At 48.4% G+C, this 15,877-nt stretch overlaps 1 protein-coding gene across 2 annotated transcripts in view; it reads left to right on the plus strand.

Annotated features, from left to right (window-relative positions):
• CAPN10 (calpain 10) overlaps positions 1-14,270 on the plus strand; it is a 31,323-nt gene extending 17,053 nt beyond the window's left edge. Inside the window, exons 11-14 of one of the 2 annotated variants that reach the window (XM_084847687.1) lie at positions 1,428-1,683; positions 4,212-4,417; positions 5,066-5,111; positions 12,279-14,270. In XM_084847687.1, coding sequence (XP_084703813.1) covers positions 1,428-1,683; positions 4,212-4,417; positions 5,066-5,111; positions 12,279-12,308 — 538 coding nt within the window. In that variant the 3' untranslated portion in view covers positions 12,309-14,270. The remainder of the gene's footprint in view (positions 1-1,427; positions 1,684-4,211; positions 4,418-5,065; positions 5,112-12,278) is intronic. The other variant, XM_084847688.1, reaches the window with a different exon arrangement.
• Positions 14,271-15,877: the final 1,607 nt, after the last annotated feature.

A 15,877-nucleotide genomic window follows, 5' to 3' on the forward strand; every position in this document is an offset into this window, starting at 1 on the left:
GGCAGCTTGCCTGTAACTTTGCTGCATTTGGGTATCCCCACCCCCCATGATGTGAACAGTGGCAGGGACCATTGCTGCAAACGCAAAGTGATGGCATTACCAGTCAAGTATGACTTTCCAGGGCCTGGTCTGAAGGCACTTGAGACAGCCACTTGTGGAAGCTAAGCAGGTCTGGGTCTGGTCCGTGCTTGGAGGGGGTACCCCCTGGGAACCACATGTAGCCACCTTGAGTTCCACAGTGGAAGAAGGGTGGGGCATAAATGTAATAAATAAAAATAAAAGAATGACTTTGGTAGCCGAGTTCTTCCAGAGTCCTCTTTGTTTTTAAGTCGCCACTTTCTTCCTGGCTTAGAAGGAAGAGAACGTGTTGCCCCAAAGCATGCTGGTTTTATTTTGCTTTAAGGGAGAGATGTCAGGGCTGAAGTGGTGCTGGCAGAGGGCAACCGTGATGCTGCTCTGTCCCACACCTGCAGGAGGGGCTGAGGTACAAATCCCCCAGCACCACCTTCCGGGTCCATCTCTCCAGGGAGGGCGGGAGCCACAAAGTCCCATCCTGGAGAGAGTGGTTGCTTAGAGGTCCAAGGGAGCCAACAGGGTTGCACTCCCGCTGTCCGCTTCCTGGCACAGGTCATCCACCTGCGAGACCAAGGCCATTTCTGTTCCAAAACTAGGCCTGAATGACTGGAATGGAGGGGAGCAGCATATAAATACATTTTTAAGAAAAGCATAACCTGTCCAGATATGGTGTGTCAACCCAGGTTATGGGACGTCTGACCAGTTAGTGTTGTGTGTGGGGGCAGCAGCACAGGCGATGTGTGGGGACTGCCCCACTTTGAACAGGGGGTGCACCAGGAGATAGAACAGTAACAGCTCTTGGCGTTTAAATAGGATGCCTCTTCCCCTTGTAAAGCTACCCTTCTCGGGGCTTCCTGGGAAAGGGGGGGTGCCAATTTAGGGTACAATCCTACGCATGCTCAGACATAAGAAATAGTCCTACAGCTCCCAGCATCCCCCAGCCAGCTATGCTGGCTGGGGGATGCTGGGAGCTGTAGGACTTTTGTCTGTCTAAACATGCACAGGATTGCTGCCTTTACCGGTGTGGTGTAAGCCTGCCCCCGGTGAGTTCATGGTGAAGGGGAATTTGAATGGGGGGCTTCCTGCATCACAGCTTATGCTCTTAGCCTCCACGACATGCCTGCTCTCAATCAGACGCTTACCTTTACCAGGGATGCCTTCTGCATACCCAGAACCACACCAGGAATGTGGAAAACCACCACTTGCATTAGCCTTTCCAGTCCATGTTCCAGCCAGAGAAACCACAGAGTGTGTAATGTCCTTTTCTCTCCTTCCTCCCTCTCTCTCTCTTGCTCCCCCACCCCTCCCCGGTCTTCCCCATGCCTTCCTCACCTTGCCTTTCATTCTGATAGTGAGATAAAACTGCCACCGCCTGATCACGCCATCCGTGAAGTGCTCCCAGGAGGCGAGTGGGAGACAGCCCGGCTGGAGGGGTGCTGGATGAAAGGGCAGAATGCAGGTGGCAGCAGGAACTTCCCCTCCTTCCACACCAATCCCTGCTTCCCCCTCTCTGTCCCGGCAGGCGTGGGGCAGAGCAGCATCCAGGTCGCCCTCCGTCAGCACTGCCCGGACAACAAGTGCCGTCCAATCGGGTTTCACATCTTCCAGGTAGGATTTAGGGCAGTGAAGCTGCCTTAGACTGAGTCAAACCATCTTCCTGACTGGTGGTGCCTCTCCAGGGTCTCAGCCAAGGGTCCCTCTCCCAGCTGTACCACGTCACCTCACCCGCAGTCTCACTCGCCCAGAAGTTCTAGATGGGCTAGGCAAACAGTTTACACGCTGGGCTGGTTCTCAGAATCCCAGCGAGGGAAATAAGCAGTGGCGGCTTACTTCCCCCTCCGCACGTGCCGGATGGGTTTCCTGAATTGCCCTCGCTGGTACGGCTGCCATGTCTTCCGAACCTGGCCAGCCTGGCTTGTTTGGGGTGGGCAGCAACCTCCAAATAACCCAGCAGCAACAGCCCATGGGTTGTTTGAGGGTTGCTGCCCCCTCAAGCAGGTCATGGTGCTCAGGTTCGGACAACACAGAAAGCTGCGCCAGCAGGGTAATTAGGGAAATGTGGCCGGCACAGGCAGCGGGGTTAACAAGCCACCGTGGCTTGTTAACTCCGCTGCGATCAGGCGAACTGTGTCCTGGGGAGCCCTGAGGATCCTTTCGTGAAAATACAAGCAGGAGCCTTGCTGGATCAACCCAAATGTCCATCTGGTTCTGCATCCTGTGTCCCACAGTGGCCGTTCAGGTGCTTCCAGGAAGCCCATAAGGAGAGCCACAAGAAGCCAACAGCCCTTGCTCTTGGTTTGATCCCAACATCTGGCATTCCATGTTCTCCTTCCTCTTTGGAACCTGGAAGGATCCATTTAGCAATCGGAGCCAATAGCACTGGTAGATTTCCATGACTTTGTCTCACCCCCTTTTAAAGTCACCTGTGTTGCTTGTAAACTACATTAGGATTTATATCCTGAAAGGTGGGATGGAAATAATTAAAATCAATCCATCTAAGGTAGCGGTTGTTACCGTGTCATTGTGGCAGTGAATTCTATACATGAATTATGGGTTGTGTGAAGTACTTCCTCTTGTCTACCTAGATTACAGACATTTTTGGGTCAGTGGGCACATCTGGAATATTGAGAGAGTGTTGTGAGCAGTCTCACAAATGGCCGGCATGCAGCAGGGGCTTGCTTATCCATTCAGTGGCTGCCCTGGGGGGCCTGGCTGGTCACAAAACACTCATTTCTGAGAAGGCTAACTAGGGAGACCAAAAAGAAGGTAACCTGGCGAAGGACCTAAGCGCAAGGCAGAGGTAGGGCCTGAGCTCCAAAACACAAAGCCACTTTTCTGAGCCCAAATAAAGATGGTGCTGGAGGGCCGTCCTTTGCTTTGCAGCATGCTGCCGTCCCAATTAAAACCTTTTAAAAATATCTCAAATAAAATCAGAGAAGCAGGGAGCATGGTGGCTATCAAGGAAGGTGTCCTCCAACGGGCACCACGCTGAGGACCCCAGCCCTAGAACTAACTGCTAATGAGGTTCCTTGGATGAATGCCTGGCTATCCAGTGTTGCATCAGGAGTGATGGAGAAAACTTCTCTAGCCGCTTTCTCCATTTTTCTTAATGGAAAAATCAGTAATGGTGAACAAGCTTACCTGAAAGGCAGTGTTCCTGCCACTACCCACCTTCCCTTGCAATACACAGGTCTACTCTTTGGTTCAAGATGGGTCACAGTGAAGCCCGCAAAGACCTACAGGATGGGTCACAATGGAGACCCCAAAGTGTACCCTAATGTAAATGGAGGATACTGTAAAACAGCAATGGGCAGAAGGCAGATATCCAGAAGTTTTGGACTTCCACTCCCAGAAGCCCCTCCCAGCATGACCAGTGGTCAGGAATACTGCGAGTTGAAGTCCAAAACATCTGGAGACAGAGGGGCTCCTTCTTGGGCAAGTCAAGGGACTACTCAGTGGAACTCTGGGAAAGGGGCAGCGGAAGAGGTGGACTCCCAGGCAGTTGAGTGGGGGTTGTGGAGTGACGTGGCTGATGAACTTTGTTTCTGCCTCTGTCGAACTGTTGGAGTGGTTCTGGATCACAAAGTTTGATTTATTCACATCTCCCTGGACTGGAGCGCAATACTGGCACCATGACGTTGAATGATATTTGGAACTTACTCCGGCTCTGTTCAGATCTAATGCGGAGCTGTGGTTTGTGCAAAGCATAATTAAGACCCCACAGCGCAGTTTGAGCTTCTGGGTGTACAACAGGCCAACCACAGTTTGCAGCTGCTTGTCTGCCTCCGTTTTCCATCTTCTCCGGACTCTGCTTCATAAGTAGTTCACTCCTGTCTCTGTGATGCAGTAGCCTCTTGAGGCAGACCAGAGGTCCTAACTGTGGCTTGTCAGTGGCTTGTGAATTCAGGCATAACAGCAAATCACAGTTAGCACAAACTGAGGTTTGCAAACCAGCTTCAAACGGTGGTTTCAGATCCTGATTGGTCAGCACGGAACAAACCACAGTTTGTGGGCAGGCTCAGGTTCAGGATTTGTGTTATGACTGAACCCAGCCGTTGACTGAAGGGAGAGCTGCCTGACATATGTCCATCTTAAGATCACAGGGAAATCTTCTGATCAGTCTACAATCCTTTTAGGTCCCCAGCGATAACAACAATGTGAAAATGCCTTTAGCTTCTTTCCTGCACTTGGAGCCGGTGGTTAGTTGTGTGCCTCATTGCTACTCCCAGGAAGTAAGCCAGTTGTGCCGACTGTCTTCAGGAAATTACGCCATTGTTCCATCAACGTACTTGCCTGATACGGAAGGCAACTTCACGGTGATCGTAGCAACCAAAATTGACAGGTAAAGCTACGCTTGTTTCCGTTCAGGCAGATGAGTGTATCCGCAAAAGCAGGACATGAGTACCTGCCTTGTCTGAGCTGATTCTCACAAACCTCCGTTTGGGCTCAAATGTTTCCTTGGACAAAAAGAGTGTGTGTTGTGTGCCCCCCCCCCTTGGTGGGCAATGACACTCTAACATAGGGACATCAGAAGCTGCCTTATGCTGAGTCAGATCCTTGGGCCATCTAGCCCAGTACTGTTGACACTGACTGGCAGCAGTGGCTCCCCAGGGTTTCAGGCAGACGTTTTTTCTGCCCTACTTGGAGAGGCTGGGGATTGAACCCAGGACCTTCTGAATGCAAAGCAGGAGCTGTATCACACTGAGCTACAGCCCTCTCCCTTAAACAGACCACCCTCAACTCCCTAGCCTGTGCGTGATCATTGAAGAGTTTTCCACAGCGTTCGGCCACATCCGGTTAGCCTAGTCCCTACATGCTGATGAAGGAACTGCTTGTGCTGAATAGTGATGCACGATCGGACCCAAACTCTTGCTGCTTTGTGTTGCGAAATAAACCCCAAGCCCCCAGATATACTCTAGAAGGGCCCCCAAATCAAGCCACAAATCACGTCTTTGGCCGTAATAATAGGCTTGTGTTTGCTTTCTCACAGAAAAAGCATTTGGAGCAAGGAGACCTTGGGGCAAAGGTTGCAAGAGGTCAGTGTCATTAATTAATTTGATGTTAAGTAAGTGCATTTTTAATGTTTAAGAATATCAATCCGACTTGTCGTTTTATCATTCCAAAGAAACCGAAGCGGCTCGCAACCTTGAAAATAACTAGTAAGAAACCGTCACATGTTAATACACAGTAAAGCCAGCAGGAAAACCAGTAGAAAGGGCTTAGTTCCATTGCAACAGCAAGAGGACAAAGAACGTAGTCAATACCACCACCACCACCCCTCTAAAAACCTAGGGTTACATGAGGGGTCTTAAATGGTGGGAAAGGAAATTAAGATTTGGAGACAGTTGGCCTATAAGGCTTTTGGGGACGTGGTTGCAATCCCAAGCATACTTACTCACTACAGAGCAAATCCCATTGAACCAGATGAGACTTTTTTCTTGAGTAAACCGGAGTTAGGCCGACTGCACGCAGTGCATCAGTCTACCGAGTCTTCCCACAAGGAGCAGGCGCTCCCAGTGGACGTGTCGCGTCTTTATTTGAGTGCAAATGTTCAGTCCATGCTGCGACACAATTATTTAGGCTTTGGCATAGGCTAGAGCTGCATATTGGCTTAGTGAATTTCTTCATCAGTGCCAGTAACCCCAGCCTGTCGGCCCGGGGGGGGGGGGGGGGCTTGGTTCTTCCATGCCGTTGCAATCCCCAGCCTTGCTCAGCAACTGTGATTTATGAGTGAGACAAGGTCACCGGATTCAGTTTATTGAGCGAGGCAAAGCGCAGCCAGATAACAGATCCAGGAGGTGGGGAGGGATCGAGCAGGGTCATTTTTAAAGCATTAGTGGCCTTGCACGTTTTCTTCCAGGTTGTGCTGACCAGTGGTTTTTCTGTGAAGCCCCCCAAATTACACAAGCAGCACTGGCTGGGCTGCATGGGCGTCTGAGGACGCTCCCCCATGCAGAGCCCTGCCCTCGATTTGGTTTCTGTGAGTCCCATGAGAGCAGGAGTAAGCAAGCTGGTCCCCTCCGGATGCATTGGGCGACAACTCCCATCATCCCTGAACATAGGCCATGCCTGGTGGGGCTGATGGGAGTTGTAGTCCAACACATCTGGACGGCGCCAGGTTGTCTACTCCTGTGTTAGGGGCATGGCAGAAGGTAGATAGTCCAGGCTTGTGAACCCTCAAACCATATTCCCGCCAGCCATGTATGGCAGCTCGCCCAGTCCCAGTTAGGCTCCTACTTTTGTTGCCTGCTTGGGGCGGCAAAAACGGGAATTGCCAAGCTCCCAGCAGGCCCCAACACATGGCTTGACGGGCCAGAGGTCTGTGCATGCTGGTGCAGACATAAGACCATCATCACTTCCAGGATCTCAGTGGCTCACATCAGCAGGAGGCACATGTAGACCTTACCCCAGTGGTGTCTTGGGATGTGGTAATATGGGAGAAAACCAAGAGATGAATAGCTGCGATTCAGTAATCGGTACAACAGCCCTGTAAGGTAGGTTGGTATTATACTACAGCTGAGAGAAAGCATCATGTTTAATGCCACCTAACGAGTTCATGGCTGCAGTAAACTGGGAACTTCTGAATTCTCAGCTGGTGCTCTTACTAAGTTACCTCATAACAGCTCTCAAAATAGTAATGCCTATGTTACAATTTAACAACATTACAGGAGCATTCCAACAACCTATTGTAAGCTCCTTGGGTCAGAGTCCTGTCTGGTTTTTGCCTATGGCACTTTGTAAGGTGCTATGCACATTGATGGCATTGCACGTATATAAATGCTGGGCAGATGTTTGCACGTCACAGTAAGCCACCATGGGTTTATTCATCCATGGGGCCTGAGATATTTGCTGGCTGCCATTTTGAATATGCAAGCCACGGCAGGGGCACACCGCAGCTTGTTGTGTCGTGCGAAGCTGTGTGTCGTGGGTTATTTGAGGGTTAAACAACCCTGAGATAACCCTAGAACAAGCCGTGTTTAATCCTCAAATAGCTCACAATGCACATATGCAGCTTGCATATTCAAAATGGCGGCTGGTGCGTATCTTGGAGACCTGTGGGTGAATTAACCCACAGTGACTTATCATAATATGTGAAACAGGTCACTGTATTAAACCTTCACATATGATATTTGCGTTGTTGTTGTTCAGTCGTTCAGTCGTGTCCGACTCTTCGTCACCCCATGGACCATAGCACGCCAGGCCTTCCTGTCCTGCGCACTCTCCCGGAGTGTGCTCAGGTTCATATTCATTGCATCGGTGATGCTATCTAGCCATCTCATCCTCTGCCGTCCCCTTCTCCTTTTGCCTTCAGTCTTTCCCAGCATCAGGGGCTTTTCAAGAGAGTTTTCTCTTCGCATTAGGTGGCCAAAATATTTGAGCTTCAGCTTCAGTATCTGTCCTTCCAATGAGCACTCAGGGTTGATTTCCTTTAGGACTGACTGATTTGACCTCCTTGCAGTCCAGGGCACTCGTAAGAGTCTTCTCCAGCACCACAGTTCGAAAGCATCAATTCTTCGGCACTCAGCCTTCCTTATAGTCCAGCTCTCACAGCCATACATTACTACTGGGAAAACCATAGCTTTGATTAGACGGACCTTTGTCGGCAAGGTGATGTCTCTGCTTCTTACTATGCTGTCTAGGTTTGCCATAGCTTTCCTCCCAAGGAGCAAGCGTCTTTTAATTTCATGGCTACAGTCACTGTCTGCGGTGATCTTGGAGCCCAAGAAAGTAAAATCTGTCACTGCTTCCATTTCTTCCCCTTCTATATGCCAGGAAGTGATAGGGCCAGATGCCATGATCTTCGTTTTTTTAATGTTGAGTTTCAAACCAGCTTTTGCACTCTCCTCTTTCACCCTCAGCAAGAGGCTCTTTAGATCTTCTTCACTTTCTGCCATTAGGGTGGTATCGTCTGCATATCGGAGGTTGTTGATAATTCTCCCAGCAATCTTAATTCCGACCTCTGATTCATCCAACCCGGCATTTCTCATGATGTACTCTGCATATAAGTTAAATAAGCAGGGTGACAATATGCAGCCTTGTCGTACTCCTTTCCCGATTTTGAACCACTCGGTTGTTCCATCTCCGGTTCTTACTGTTGCTTCTTGACCCTGGTACAGGTTTCTCAGGAGACAGGTAAGGTGGTCTGGTACTCCCATCACTTTCAGAATTTGCCACAGTTTGTTGTGATCCACACAATCAAAGGCTTTAGCGTAGTCAATGAAGCAGAAATAGACGTTTTTCTGGAATTCTCTTGCTTTCTCCATGATGCGGCGAATGTTGGCGATTTGATCTCTAGTTCCTCTGCCTCTTTGAAACCCAGCTTGTACTTCCGGTAGTTCTCGGTTCGCATACTGCTGAAGCCTAGCTTGTAGGATTTTGAGCATCACCTTGCTGGCATGTGAAATGAGCGCAATTGTGCGGTAGTTTGAACACTCTTTGGTGTTGCCCTTCTTTGGAATTGGAATGTAAACTGACCTTTTCCAGTCTTGCGGCCATTGCTGAGTGTTCCAAATTTGTTGGCATATTGAGTGCAGCACTTTAACAGCATCATCTTTTAGGATTTTAAATAGCTCAGCTGGAATACTGTCATCTCCGCTAGCTTTGTTGTTACTAATGCTTCCTAAGGCCCACTTGACTTCACTCTCGAGGATGTCTGGCTCAAGTTCAGTGACCGCACTATCATGGCTATCAAGGACATTACTATCATGGCTATCAAGGACATTGAGATCTTTCCTGTATAGTTCTTCTGTGTATTCTTTCCACCTCTTCTTAATCTCATCTGCTTCTGTGAGGTCCCTGCCTTCTTTGTCCTTTATCATGCCCGTCTTTGCACAAAACGTTCCCTTGAGATCTCCAATTTTCTTGAAGAGATCTCTAGTCTTTCCCATTCTGTTGTTTTCCTCGATTTCCTTGCATTGTTCATTTAAGAAGGCCTTCTTGTCTCTCCTTGCTATTCTCTGGAACTCTGCATTTAGTTGGATATATCTTCCCCTTTCTCCCTTGCTTTTTGCTTCCCTTCTTTCCTCAGCTACTTGTAAAGCCTCATCAGACAGCCACTTGGCTTTCTTGCATTTCTTTTTCTTTGGGATGGATTAAGTTGCTGCCTCCTGAACAATGTTACGGACCTGCGTCCATAGTTCCTCAGGCACTCTGTCTATCAGGTCTAATCCCTGAAATCTATTCCTTACCTCCACTGTATATTCATAAGGGATATGATTTAGGTCATACCTGAATGGTTTAGTGGTTTTCCCTACGTTCTTCAATTTCAGCCGAAATTTTGCAAGAAGCAGCTCATGATCTGAGCCACAGTCAGCTCCAGGTCTTGTTTTTACTGACTGTATGGAGCTTCTCCATCTTTGGCTGCAAAGGACATAATCAATCTGATTTCGATATTGACCATCTGGTGATGTCCATGTGTAGAGTCGTCTCTTGTGCTGTTGGAAAAGAGTGTTTGCTATGATCAGCGTGTTCTCTTGGCAAAACTCTATTAGCTTTTGTCCTGCTTCTTTTTGTACACCAAGGCCATGCCTGCCTGTTATCCCGGTGATTTCTTGACTTCCTAATTTAGCATTCCAGTCCCCTATGATGAAGAGGACATCTTTTTTTGGTGTTAGTTCTAGAAGGTGTTGTAGGTCTTCATAGAACCGATCAACCTCAGCTTCTTCGGCATCAGTGGTTGGGGCATAGACTTGAATTACTGTGATGTTGAATGGTTTGCCTTGGATTCGTACTGAGATCATTCTATCATTTTTAAGATTGTACCCCAGTACTGCTTTTCCCACCCTTTTGTTGACTATGAGTGCTACTCCATTTCTTCTAAGGGATTCTTGGCCACAATAGTAGATATGATGGTCACCTGAATTAAATTCGCCCATTCCTGTCCATTTTAGTTCGCTGATTCCCAAGATGTTGATGTTCAGTCTTGCCATCTCCTGTTTGACCACCTCCAGCTTACCTTGATTCATTGATCTGACATTCCAGGTTCCTAAACAATGTTGTTCTTTACAGCATCGGATTTTCTTTTCACCACCAGACACATCCACAGCTGAGTGTCCTTTCAGCTTTGGCCCAGCCGCTTCACTCTTTCTGGCACTACTTGGAAATACCCTCTGCTCTTCCCCAGTAGTGTATTGGACACCTTCCGACCTGAGGGGCTCATCTTCCGGTGTCATATGTTTTAGCCTTGTGATACGTTCCATGTGGTTTTCTTGGCAAGAATACTGGAGTGGGTTGCCATTTCCTTCTCCAGTGGACCACATTTTGTCAGAACTCTCTGCCATGACCTGTCCGTCTTGGGTGGCCCTGCACGGCATAGCTTATGGCTTCACTGAGTTACGCAAGCCTGTTCGCCACAACAAGGCAGTGATCCATGAAGGGGGATATTTGCGTACACCAGTGTAATTCGCATCACAGGTATAATTCGCAAGGGCAGGCCCTTGGCTCTTGATTTTTTTTTTTTGATGCTGACCCCAAAGTGTTGTCACGGGACTTTGCATATGAGAAGCTATCTAGGCAGTGCCACCATTCACTTGAGCTTTGTTGTTCTTACGTGTGATAAGATGAACCCCAATTTCCCAAAGTCTCAGAGCTCCCTAGGCCATTATCCAGGAGCTTCTGCACTGTTATTCTGCTTCTGTCAGGGGGCCTTAGCCAGCCTCTTTCAGTCCACTCCAGTAGCCAACTCCAGACACAGACAAAGGATTCTTTTCAAGGCTTTATTCCTTTTAAAACTTAATAACTCTATCACCAGCGACTAAGCTATGAACAGCAGAGTAACCTATGCCCCGGGCTGGAAACAGTTGGTCCCCGTTTGAACGAGAATCACATGCAGACCCAGAGCTTATGGGCTAGGGAGAGTCCCTCCCCTTTTCCCTTGGGTCCTCTGGACGTGACCATTGCTTGCACGCCAAACAGGCGCTACGCCTCCTTTCCACGCCCTCCATAGCTCATCGCTCTCTGCGTCTGCGTTGAGCATCCAGCCAGCCCTCCTCCTGCGCTCTTTCACTCCCAGGACCGCTATCTATGTCTGGAATGCTGGCAGGAGGAATCTCTGCCAGCTGCAGGGCCTGTGAGGGATGAGCGCGCTCCTCTCCCATGGACGGCTGTTCCTCCTCAGAATCAGAACTGCTCTGAGGTTCTATGGGCTCAGTGTCCACCCTGACAGCTTCTCTCATAAAGCTAAGGAATATTTTTTTCTCTTTTGTAGGATTCCCCCCCCACACCTTTCTTTTTTTTGCTTCTGTTCTATTTGCAAATAAAAATAGAAAAAACTCTGAGGGATTGCTTTTGGTTTGTGAATAACATTTTACTGTACTTTCATTTAGTATTTAGCCTGTTTTAGGGTGCAATCCTGCGGCTGCTAGACAGTGTCTAGATGGCCATAGGATTTTTTGGTTTCTGGGAACCAAGCTCCGAGCTTGGTTCCCAGAAACTCCGCTCCCCACTCCCTCCCTCCCTCCCCCACCACCCCGTAGGTGGCACAGTTCGTCCCTGGCTCTGCGCTCATAAGAGCAGTGTGGAGCGGGTGAAAATGGGGCATTCCTGGGGACGGGGAGGGGACCTTGGAAGTGCCGTTATGACGCTTCTTATACGCTGTACGGCCTCCTTCCCCCACCCCTACTCTGACGCACCCTGGCTAGACAACCAAAATTGGCCATCGACCCGCAAATGCAGGGTGGCCAGAGCATGGAGGAGAGGATCCCGCTCGTGCTCTGCCCCACTGCATTGGATAGTTGGCAGTCTCCAAGTTCGAAGGCAGCCAGCTATCCCCGTAGGATTGCACCCTTCGTTACTAACAGTGGAAAGTTTGCTTTGATGAGAAAAATACAGAGTGAATGGACCTTGGGGACCTGGGGGCAAGGTGAGGGGATTAAAATTTGTGCTAAATCATCCTTTGGTGCCCCTTTCATACCCTGACCCTAAAAGCTCCATCCAGACCTCTGTCTAATTGGCAACTATGTATTGGGAGTTCGCTTCACACTTTAACACAAGGACTAGACACTTTGCTTATTTGTGAGAGTTCAAGTTCTCTAGCTTGCTTGGCAGCCAGCAGAGTCTGTGTTGGAAGTCCTAACCATGTAGATTTGATCTTCTGACTGTAACTTCCTGAAGACTTTTTAACATAATAAAATTGCCTTTTTCTTTAACGCTTTATGTGGGTTGGGTTTTTTTGTCCCCACTCCACCCCCCTACCCCCTCTGTAGGTCTCCTTTAAAACCATGATGAAAATGTAATTTGAAATTGGCACTGGTTCCAACGCAGGGGGAAGAAGAAGAGAGCACAAGAAAATGCAACGCTGTTTTCAGTTTGAACTGAAACAGTCCCGACATCCGTCGGGCCCAGTGGCTTCCTTGAGCACAGTAGCATCCGGCCCGCTTATCCAACCTCTCTGTGAAAACAAACGGATTGAAATCCCAACTCAAATCCTTCCTCTGTTTTTTTTTTTTTAGAATGTAGGACTAGATGGACCCTTGGTCTGATCTAGCATGGCTCTTCTTATGTTCTTATGAACTTCAGCCTACGTCGAGATCTTTTGCAGTGTTTCATGGACTTCGCTCTATGTGCTTCTCTTTATCCCCCCTCCCATCTGACCTGCCTCTAAATATCATTGTGTTGTACATGTGCTGTGTTCAAATCAGTTTTCATGCTGTGGTGGTGAATACTTTTCCCGTGTGTGTGTGTGTGTGTGTGTGTGTGTGTTTTCCTTGTGAAAACCAGGTGTGGAGAAGAATACATTTACCAAGCAACTTTCAGAGAGCAATGGTAGGGGAAGGAGGCTTGGGAGAAGAAAGGCAGGATTACAATCATTTCAGGAAGGAAATCTTTTTAAAAAGAGCATTGGAATATGTGACTGCCAAATATCCTATCCACGTAAGTATGCTTTTCACGTATGCAAGATCACACAAGGTCTGGCTTGCACCAAGCTGAATGCAGCTTGCCAGGCATTGGATACCTCCCTGCCACCTCCACCCTGTTTTTGCAGCCCTAGTCAGGCAATAAATGCAGGATATTTATTGAGGCTTGCGGGGAGGGGTATCATAGATGGCTTATGGACTGCATTCTGCGTGGCGGGTGGCTAGTTGTGCAAACCTCCTCTAGCCATGCACTAAAGCTGCCCCGGAGGTCCAGACTTCCATATCGATCCCATATTAAACCTCCCCTCTGTTTTATGCTCCAGCTGTTCTCCGGGGGAGAAAGGGAGACAAGAGGCTGGGAGTCAAGAGATACGGGAGGAAGAGTTCTAGCTTACCAGGCCCTGATGCATCCAGCTCCAGACATGTTTCTGCTCCTTCCAAACTGAATTTATTTGCCACTTTCTCAGCTTCCTGCTCTAATCCTCCACAGTGTCCATTTCTGGCAACCGCCACCTCGCAGCTTCAGTGCTTCTCTTCGCTTGGCTAGCTTCATGACCATCAGGCTCAGCTGAGGCCTAAACAAAAGGTCCCCCAGGCACGTCAGCACCTCCTGCTAGAATACGCTGGCCTAGGTTTCCATGTGGGGGCTTCTGTAGTCAAGGCTGATCTTGTGATGGCTGGGACGCAGCCTTTCGGAATCTTTACTTGTTTAAATTGTTGAACTAATCTGTTCGGAAAGATTTTAGGGAGCTTATTTCAGGAGAATATGGACAGAAAGGATGAGAATAACATCTTGTAAAAGTTAATGGTTTGAACCTGTTGGGGTGGGGGGAAATTACTTGTGACGGATTTCGAGCGAACTGTAATTTAAAATTATTGCTTTGGGGGTTTGCCTCCCCTGGGTGCAGGAAATTGTAGTTCAAATGGATCGCCCCCCCCCTCCCGATTTCCTCGGAAAGCATTTCTTAAGTAAGATTTAAAAATATTGTATTTTTTTTAATAAGGGAGATGGTGGTTGAAATGTCTTTTGGGGAAAAAAAATAAAATGTTAAATTGCATTCTTAGTACAAGGTTTTTATTTAGTTGTTGTGGTCTTTTCCCTCCTCCTCCTCCTTCTTGTTAGAATTGGTTAAATCCAAAACCTGTAAAAAGTATATACAAATGTCTTTGTGGGGGCATTTTACTTCCCCAACCCATTTTCCAATATATCCTGGAGTGGTAATATACCCCACGACCAGAAATGTGTGTATGGTATCTGAAGAAGTATCTTTTAAACTCAAAATTTTAGAAAAGTATCCTACGTTGTTGAAGTAAAACCTTAGGTAAAACTTTATTCTTACTAAGAACTAATGATTTTGGTCTCATGGGTTTTTTTCTAACCCCATAACAACTCTGTCCCTGGTAAGGTAAATGTTCCCCAATGAAATCCCATGGCTTGTGCCAACCTACTGACACCCAGAGTATGTAAGCCTCCTTCCCGAGACCAGTTTGGTTTGGAAAAACCCATGGGAACATTTTGCACCCCTACACCGTTGCTTGGTTTTGGGGACATCAGCGCTGCAATGGCAATATCAATAGGTTCTGGGGATATTTCATGTTCCACACTGGGATGCTTTTCCAGAAGGAAAACAGCCAGTCAGGGATCCCCAGTGCAGCACCTTCAATGGTGCTCAGGAAGCTCTCCACACCCCACCCTCTTAAAAAAATATTTTTAATAAAAACCCTGAAAAACTTTAGGGCATCAGGTTCTGCTTCCTGTTTCTGAACCTGCCTCTGATCAGCTGTTCGGTAGTCAGGAAGAGATGGAAAGAATTGCTTCCTGGCCCCACCCAACCTTCTTCTACCCAAACAGACCTTTTCTCTTTGCTTGCGCTCTCTCTGTCTCTACCCCCAGCCTCTACCCTCACTATTTCTCTTCCCCAACCCCTTTCCTCAGTATTTCTCTCCCCTGCCCCTAGCCTTGCTCTTTCTCTCCCACTCACTTCTTCATCTCACTGTTTCACTTCCAGACTCTAGCCTTGCTATTTCTCTTCCCCCACTTGTTTACCTCATTGCTTCTCCTAGCCTCTAGCTTTGCTATTTATCTCCCTCTACCCCCATGCCTTGCTATTTCCCCCTCCCGCCCAGCATCTAGCGTCGGTATTTCTCTTCCTGCCACCTCTTTACCTCACTGTTTCTTGTCTCTTCTGCTCTCTAGCCTTGTTCTTTCTCTCCCCTCTACCTGTCAGGATTCCCTTTTGTCCCTGCTCAACTTCACAAGCCAAATAAAAAACACAGGCAAGAGGCTTCTATCCACGGCTGTTTAAACCTTTATTTCCATGGGTCATACAGATGCAAATTGTCAGTAACTCACAGTCTACAAAGGAAATGCCTTCAGGGAGTTCAAAGAGAAGCTACGAAGGTTGAAAATTGCCCCCCAAGGTTGAAAATTGCCCCCCGTTTGAGAAAAGGCAGGCAGGCTATCCTAACTTAAGGGGTGGGATCTCCCTCTATCTCGTGAGGTCTCTACGCGTAGCTGTTCCCGCCAGGCCAGTCGGGCAGATCGCCTAAGCAGATCGCCCCTGATCTAAGCAGATCGCCCCTGATCTCTAAGCAGATCGCCCCGCCGGGCCAATCAGGCAGATTGCCCCCGCCACCTCTCTCGTGGCTCTGCGCCTGGCGTCTAAGAATTCAGGCTCTCCACACCCCACCTCTCCCTGTTTGCTATTTCTCACAGGGGTGTGTGAAGAGAGGCCCTCTCCATCCAGCTGGACTATTGAAACCTGAGAAATCTGTCTCTCCCTGTCTGGGAGAGTCTGGGAAAGTTCCTCCCCCACGTTTTGCAGTTCCTCTTCGGAATCTGAGCTACTCTGCCACTGCCTATGCTCAGAGGCACCCCTGACACTACCCATTTGCCTCGCTATTTCCCCCTTCTACTCAGCCTCACTGTTTCTCCTCCTCTTTACTGT

This window comes from Heloderma suspectum, chromosome 3, assembly GCF_057233095.1.
Source record: "Heloderma suspectum isolate Gila_16-S chromosome 3, 16-S_ref, whole genome shotgun sequence".
In the NCBI taxonomy this organism is placed as follows: Eukaryota; Metazoa; Chordata; class Lepidosauria; order Squamata; family Helodermatidae; genus Heloderma; species Heloderma suspectum.